Here is an 8,932-nt window from a genome sequence, read left to right as displayed (position 1 = left end):
GGGCGGTTTTGTATGGCTGGTTCTTCCCGCGGGGAGGAGGGAAGGCTCAAGAGCTGGGCGCCAGCTTGCACAGGCAGGCAGGCAAGCTAAACAAAAATTTGATTAAAAAAATCGGGCAGATTTTACCCCGTTTAGAAATAGTTGTCGAATGTTTTAAGATGATTCTTTCAAGAGAGCTTTCAAAATAATATTGGTACATGTACATCAAAACATACTTTCGGAATAAAATCAAAGAATACACAATGAATTTTTCTCATCCCTGAAGAGAGTATGGATGGACAGATCTAGGACAAAGGTACTCTCTCCATCCTTAAAAGAATGCAGCTTCCGCTTTCCAATTAGTTAAATAATTTTAAGTCTGATCAAATTTATAAAAAAAAATTACTATCATGTATGCCTCCAAATAGATCCAGTATGAAAATATATTACGTAATTAATTTAATGGTATTTACGTTATAATATAAATATTAGTACCATTTCGTATAAACTTAATTACATTTGAAATTATTTTACTCCTTAGAAAGCGAGACTTGCATTGTTTTGGGGAAGGAGAACAAGTGTTCAACGTAGAGATCTCTTCGACATGATGGCTTGGCAATGCTTTGGTTGTTTGGCACTTGGCAGTAAGAAATGAGCGCGAATCAAGCCATAGGAGAGCTCTTAAAGATGGAGGCGAATAATTCAGTTTCAATAAGAGATGGAGGTTGACAAAGAATGGTGCCAATGGGAACCTTACGTGTGCCAGACGAATCGGAGGGAGTACAAATGCTGTTTTAGATGATAATTTGTAAAGTGAATGAAATTCGTTTGATGCTGACATTCATCCTGTCCTCGTACCAGAACTAGAACTCACCGGATATGTGCGCAAACATTTGATTTGGCAAAATTCGAACTGTGCTCACTATGTCTGCCCATGACAATTACATTGCGGCACAGCATATATAGCAAATGCAAAGAGGAAGCTTGAAATACACGTGATTGCTTGAATTGACGAGCAATTAGCAACAGTGATAATAACTCAAGATTGTTCAAAAAGAGATATTAACCACGGTGATTACAACTCAAAATTGTCACAGAATTTATTCTTCAGCCCTGACCATATTATGAAGTCGGCTAAACAGCTAAATCCGGATACAGCAGCTCACAAGAACAGACTGCCCTCTTATTGTATGATATGGCTTTTCTAGCTTCCATATAAAAAATCAATTTAAATTAATATATAATTTTTGGGGGGATAAACTAAATGAATTATCAGGCTGTCTACGCAAGAGATCCACTGCATTCCTCATCCCTTCAGCCAAACACCTCCAAAGGACATCAAAAACAAAATGGGGTGATCTCATGATGGATCATCGAATCCAGGATGAAACAATTTCTCAATTGGGTCAGCCTAGGTCACTGTGGCACCAGATCTTTATTAATCAGAATCTTTGCGGATAGCTGAAAAAGACTAACCAAGTTAGTTTCAAAAGGAACATAAAAGAGCACTATGTATGCAATATAAACATAATTAAGTTCTATACTTCATGATGGGAATGGAAAAAGACTAACCAAGTTAGTTTCAAAAGGAACATAAAAGAGCACTATGTATGCAACATAAACATAATTAAGTTCTATACTTCATGATGGGAATGGAAAAAAACTAATTGATAGCAAGGGAGAAACAACTCATTTTCTTCTGCAGAACTTATAAAACAAACGGCTATGACCAATATAGCAATAAAATATAAGCAACTACTATAAATATTCTCATAAACTCGGAACAAAATAGATTAGAGACCCAGTGGTAGTGCTTGCCGCCTGTGAACCGAGAGGTCACAGGTTCGAGCGGTGGCCTCTGTTACTCACATTGGACTTGTAGATATATAGAAGATAATATGGGCCACATGGGCCTTAACACCCCCCTTCAAACTCAAGGTGGAAGCGGAGGATCTGAAGCATTGAGTTTGAGCATGTTAAACCAATGTTGTTCTTGAGTTTGTGCCTTTGTGAAGAAATCTGCCACTTGCAGTTCCGAGGGCACATACTGAAGATCAATTGTTTTCTGATGACAATGAGACCGAGTGAACGAGGCATCAACACCAATATGCTTTGTGAGTTCATGCTTCACAGGATCATGTGCAATCTGTATGGCGCTAGTATTATCACAGAGAAGAGGCGTGGGACCATCACAAGAGATACCAAAGTCAGCTAACAACCATCGCAACCATATAATCTCCGAAGTAGTGGTGGCCAGAGCTCGAAGCTCTGCCTCTGTACTAGACCGGGATACAGCTGCCTGCTTCTTGGACTTCCACGCAATAGGAGAAGAACCAAGAAAAATACAATAGCCCGTAACCGAATGACGATTGATGGGGTCACTCGCCCAAGTGGCGTCTGAATAGGCATGAAGGTGAAGTGGACTATCACGAGCATAGAACAAACATTGAGAAGATGTCCCCCTTAGGTATCTCAGCACACGAAATAAATGGCCATAATGAACCGAGGTAGGAGCACTGACAAACTGACTCAAGATATGAACTGCATGAGCAATATCAGGTCTAGTAACAGTGAGATAGACAAGGCTACCAACAATATGCCTATATCGAGAGGGATCCTCCAAAGGTTTACCATCACTAGGACGAAGTTTCAAGTTAAGTTCCATAGGTGTCGCAGCTCTGCGGTGATCACTAAGTCCAGAACGAGCAACAAGATCTAGTATATACTTAGATTGAGAAAGATAGTAGCCCTTTGTAGATTGCAAAACCTCAATCCCTAAGAATTAACTGAGAGGACCCAAGTCTGACATCTGAAATTGCTCACTGAATTGCTTCTTCACATGAGAAATATGCTCCGGATCGTCACCTGTAATCAGCATGTCATCAACATATAACAAGAGTAGAGTACGTCCTCGTGGAGAGAGATGAATAAATAAAGCAGGGTCATGCTCACTAGAAGAGAAACCAGCATCCCTGATAACAGAAGCAAATCTCTCAAACCAAGAACGGGGGGCCTGCTTCAAACCATACAAGGCTCGACGAAGACGACAAACATATCCAGAAGGAGCATCAACACCAGGTGGGGGATGCATATAAACTTCTTCATGCAAATCACCATGAAAAAAAGCGTTCTTGACATCCATCTGAGAGATAGTCCAGGAAGAAGAAGCAGCCACAGCAATCAGAGTACGAACAGTAGTCATGTGTGCGACTGGAGCAAAGGTTTCATCATAATCGCGACCTTGGGTCTGTTGGAAGCCTCTAGCCACAAGGCGTGCTTTATATCGCTCAATAGACCCATCAGATTTGGTTTTAATTTTGAAGACCCACTTGGATGTAATAGGCACAACCTGTGACGGTAAAGGAACAATATCCCAAGTGACAGTACGATCAAGGGCAGCCAGCTCCTCAGACATAGCAAGTTGCCACTCTGGAATGAGAGAAGCTTCCTGATAAGTGGATGGTTTGCCAACAACAACATTAGCACGAGGATACCCAAACACGGTGCGATCTCGTAGATTGTATCTTTGACCATCCTGTAACAGATCAAGAGCAACAGGAACCGTATGTGACTCATCAACATTAGTAGAATCATCAACAGCAGGAGCATCAGGACTGGCCGAGGTGGTAGTGCTAGAACGTCGAATGTATACTTGGGTGACAGGTGGTTTAGAAAAAGAATGGGAAGGAGCAGGAGCAGGAGAAGGTGAGGTATGTGAAGGTGGTGAGATGGAAATAGGAATAGGAGGAATAGTTGAAGAGGATGATGGTGTAGTGAATGGGACAGTGGATGGTGGTGTCACAGGAGCATTAGTAGTGGGTGAAATTGGAGGAAGGCACATAAAGGAGGTAGACTCTATGGGAGAATATGAAGAGTGGGTAGAAGAATTGTAAAAGAAAGGACGATTTTCCGCAAAGGTAACATCACGAGAAATACGAACTGCGGCGAGAAGAAGGATCATAACACATATATCCTTTATGCTCAGGACTATAACCTAGAAAAACACACTCAATAGATTGTGCAGTCAGTTTAGTCCGCTCGCGAGGTGCAAGTAAGACATAGCATGTACAACCAAAAACTCGAAGATGGTCATATCTCGGAGGAGTACCAAAAAGTACATCCCCAGGACATTTACCGGCGAGCTTGGAGGACGGCTGTCTATTAATGAGATAAACTGCAGTGGAAACAGCTTCGCCACAAAAATGAGAAGGAACAAAAGAAGATATCAAAAGGGTGCGAGCCGTCTCTATAAGATGGCGATGTTTGCGTTCAGCAACACCATTCTGAGCATGAGCGCCAGGACAAGAAAGCTGAGCAAGAGTACCCTCCGAAGCCAAAAACTGACGAAAAGTATTAGATAAATATTCACCACCAGAGTTGGAACAAAACACTTTGATAGGAGCAGAGAACTGAGTGTGAATCATGCAAACAAAAGACTCATAAATGGAGCGCAACTCAGAGCGATGTTTCATTAAATAGATCCAAGTATAACGAGAGTGATCATCAATAAAAATGACATAATATTTATGACCACCCTTTGAAACAAAAGGAGCTGGGCCCCATACATCAGAATGAACAAGATCAAAAGGTCTACTAGAATGAGAAACACTAGATGGATATGGAAGTTGTATTTGTTTTCCAAGTTTGCAACCCTTACAATGAAAACTAGACTCGACAGATGTATGGCCTAAACATCCTGACTTTACTAAGGTGGACAAACGAGATCCACAGAGGTGACCAAGACGATGATGCCATTGGGCAAAAGACGCAGTAGAGACCGATGCAGCGAAAGACACAGGAGGCGGAGCCACGGTGGATGAAGGAAGATGCAAAGTGTCCAAAAGGTAGAGGCTAGGAGCACCTTTACGGCGACGGCCAGTCCCAATCACAGCTCCGCTCCGACGATCCTGAACAAAACATGATGAGTCATCAAATCCAACAAAGCAATTATGGTCTGCAATTTGTCCTACTGAGAGAAGATTCATACACAGCTAAGGTACAAAAGAAATATTGGGTACAGAAAAACGAGAATTGCAAATTGAACCCTGATGAGTAATATGACAAGATGTACCATCAGCTGTCTGAACTGAAGCACCATCAACGACTGGCTTGCAAGAAGCTAACTCTGACTGATCGGAGGTCACATGAAAGGAAGCCCCTGAGTCAAGAACCCAAGATGGTGATGGAGCAGCAGCAGATGAGGCAGCGGCAACAGACACCGGGCCTCTAGGAGTGGAACAAGTATCACGGCCACGAGCAGCACGACGAGCACGGAAGTCTGCTAACTTCTGCGGATAGTGAGCAAAACAATAATCTGAACTGTGATTGGTCTTGCCACAATGTTTACAAGGCTCTAAAGATGAAGCCTTGCGTCCGCCAAACCTCTGGGAAGCAGCCAACACACTGTGAGAGCCTGAACCAGGAGCAATAGACATAGACTTAAGACGGGTCTCTTCTGCAAGTAAGTCAGACAAGGCCTGTGACATAGTGAGAGTAGAAGAACCCTGAAGCAGTCGTGTACGAAGAGAATCGTACTCAGCTCGAACACCCATAACGAATCTATATGTAAGAAACTTCTCAATGAACTGATGTGCTGGACACGGATTAGCGGTGCATTCGGGTACCATGGAGGTCAAGGCACCCATCAGTCGATCAAATGCAGTGTAATACTCATCAATAGACATGTCATTTTGCTCAATGACATGAGTTTGCTGCATGAGCGTGTGTAAGAGGGCACCACTGTCCTGAACATAACGCTCCTTCAAACTATTCCAAATGCCCTTGGCTGTTTTAAACTTACGAAGGCTCATAATCATGGTTTGTTTAGTACTACTGGCCATAGCAGCCATGACTTTCCCATCATTAATCTCCCAGTCCTTAACAGCAGCGGCATTACTACCATCAGTGTTAAGCACGGGTTTGTCATCAGTCAAGTGGGAAAGTAAACCATAGCCCCTCAGTGCAGTTTCAACAGAAAAGGACCATTCAGGATAGTTTTGACCATCTAAAATGATATTGATGACTATAGCATTGATCTGAGACATGTTGAAGTGTGCTACCACTGATCAAATCAACAAGGAGTAGCACAAGAAACAGAGACCAAATACCAGACGAGATGCAGCAGCAGCAGAGCACCCGCAAAGCAAGCAAGAGCCCCAATCCGCCAGACCCGTCCTCCTGCAGACGGCGAGGAAGTCCACCGGCGGCAAGGTGCCGCGGCGGGAGAGGCCGCGGCGGCGACCGCGACTGGCAGAGCCGCCCACGACGAGAAGAGGCCGCGGCGGAAGGCCGCGACTGGCGACGGATGCAGTCGCGAGCAGACGGCTACAGCGACCGGCGGCGGAAGACGGCGCGACGGGCGACGGGCGAGGCCGCGACAGGCAGCGAAGGATGAGGACGAGGCAGCGCAGCGACGGGAAGGGTGGTGGCTCAGATCGAAACCCTAAGCTCTGGTGCCATGTTACTCGCATTGGAGATCGAAGGGAGAGAGCCATCCAAGAGAGAGCAAGAGCACAGCCATAGGACTTGTAGATATATAGGAGAAGATAATATGGGCCACATGGGCCTTACACTATGGGCCTTAACAGCCTCTACACATTGCACGGTGTGTGGGAAAGACCTCCCGCTAATAACCTCCCCCAGACCCCGCACAGTGCGGGAGCCTACGGCACTGGGTACGTCCTTTTTTTTATTGTGAGCAAGGATAATGTCCAATCCAAACAGCTAGAAATATCAAACTTACTCTACTTTTATAATTTCTTTGCTTTCTGTGCAGACTGCAAGTGTTCTGTATGATGCTAGTGTGAAACTGAAATATCTGGTGGTACAGATCACTATAGCAATATTTTATCCAAGTGATCAGTGTGCAAGCGTATAGCTGTCCACATCCTTTTGCTAACATGGTTCAAGTCCTACATCACAATAAATTTGAAGACAATAACTATTTATCCAATCATAATGGACCTTGCAATCTCAATTACAAATATAATGAGCTAAATCTCATGGAAATACCTTACATGGTACTAAAAACGATATACCAAGGTTCACAGAACAATTGATTTTATTTCTACGACGATGTTTCGTTTACCCCGTGTTGTGTGTGATTTTCTTTTATATTTGTGTGTGCATTCGTGCAATGACAGAGTTAATTATTGGTTGTTACATCTACATCACTAATGAGAGAAAACTCAGAAACAAGGTACGGGTATGAATCAACAAACATCATCAATTTTTATCCTCAAGCCAGATTTTCTGCCAGAAGATAGACATATTCGGTACCATGATTTCCTCCGAGTTATACGAGTATCATGAATTCATGAGTCACTGTAGGATCACAGTTACTTAAAGGATAAGCAACCCACTTCACAGCGATACCATTTGCCACAATAACTTCATCCAGCGACATTGACCAGCTGCACGTTATGGTGGTTTCAACATGTTCTGATATGACCCTAAATCCTTATGACATGCACTTTACAGTGAACTTTTACAGTTAAAATGGGAAAGCAAAAGCCTCCAGTTTCTTCGTATCCATGAAAGCTGAGATCCTGATTCCTGAGGCGCATGCATATTTGGTTTCGCAAACACCCAAGTTTGTTGCTAGCCTGCTACTTATTCAGCTCTACAGTCATCAACTGCAGTAGTCGGTAGGGATTTATAAGTGGCTCCATTTTACAAAATGGTGGCATTTCTTTCGACATTTTGAAATGGCAAAATAGCCGATTTGATCCCTCAACTTTTGCCTCCGGCTCAAATTCATCCCTCAACTATGAAATTGGCCAATCTAGTCCTTAAACTTTGTATCTGGGCTCAATTTCATCCCTAGTCCTATGTGGCATGCCTAGTCAACAATGGATGACCTAAAAATGAGTCAACAGATATAATAAACTCTTTAACATCTGATTTTTCCTCACATTCAATATATCGTAAAAAAAATGATTCGATAGTCAATTAAGAATGCACAAATAAACAAAACTGTAAACCTTTTATTCATAGATATAAGAGCAGCGATAACTTATTTTTGTTGTATCAGTGAATTATGGGTTAATATAGCACTTAAATTGATACCTATGTTGCATTTGGTAACATATCAAGAACTTTACATGCACTTTGGGATGACTTAGCATGCCACATAGGCGTGCCACATCACACCAGAGTTGAAATTGAGCTCAAATGAAAAGTTTGAGGACTAAATTGGTCTTTTTAATAGTTGAAGGATGAATTTGAGTCTTTGAAGAAAGTTAAGGGATGAAATTGCCTATATTGCCTTTTGAAATTGCACCATGCAATTCAAACAGAGCGGGTCACATTACTGATTGGGCTGCTCGTCACTAGCCCCTTAACACTAACACCCGGACATCGCACAGGAACCACGCAGATCGCACATGCAAAAGAATCCAACCAAGGATGCCGGGCACGAACGGAACGGGAGGAGGCGGGAAGGGAAGGGCGCTCACTGGGCTTCTCCTGGTTGCCGTCGGCCCACTTGGCGACGGAGAAATGGACCGCCTCGCGGGAGGCGGCCTCGGACTTGAAGGGCTCCTTGAGACAGCCGCGCACCAGCGAGGCGCAGATGTTGGAGTAGCCGATGTAGGTCATCCCCGCCGCGCGCCAGAAGGGCACCGCCGCCGTCTGCGCCGACATCGTCGCGTTCCGCCTCTCGTTTCTTCTTCGCGCGCCGCCGCCTGTGAGGGTGTGGTGGAGATGGAGGAGGAAAAGGGATGCGTGCGCGGGTGCTGCCGGGTGGTGGGCCGTGTTATGTGAGGAGGAAGACGGATTTGGTGGTTGGGCTGGTTCTGCGGCCTGTTATGCGGACCCAACGACCGAACAGTTAGCTGGGCTGGACCTGGTCAAAAATATGAGAAACTTGCAACTGCAATTCCGCGGATTTTCAATTATTTTCATACGGTCCCTCTCAAAAAATTATTTGCAACTTATATGCATTTCGCGTTCC

The 8,932-nt window shown here is 43.9% G+C and overlaps 1 protein-coding gene across 1 annotated transcript; it reads right to left on the bottom strand.

The window, feature by feature from the left end:
- Positions 1-1,024: 1,024 nt before the first annotated feature.
- LOC120678369 (ATP synthase subunit epsilon, mitochondrial-like) lies at positions 1,025-8,703 on the bottom strand. Its single transcript, XM_039959516.1, has 2 exons — positions 8,436-8,703; positions 1,025-4,886 (listed from the first exon to the last, which is right to left on the bottom strand). Exons 1-2 carry the CDS (start codon positions 8,620-8,622, stop codon positions 4,843-4,845), a joined length of 231 nt encoding a protein of 76 aa, XP_039815450.1. The 5' UTR covers positions 8,623-8,703; the 3' UTR covers positions 1,025-4,842.
- Between the last annotated feature and the right edge of the window lie 229 nt (positions 8,704-8,932).

Source organism: Panicum virgatum, chromosome 6N (genome assembly GCF_016808335.1).
Source record: "Panicum virgatum strain AP13 chromosome 6N, P.virgatum_v5, whole genome shotgun sequence".
Lineage (NCBI taxonomy): Eukaryota > Viridiplantae > Streptophyta > Magnoliopsida > Poales > Poaceae > Panicum > Panicum virgatum.
Note: the sequence above shows the minus strand (reverse complement) of the source record. Positions and strands in the feature narration are given on the sequence as shown.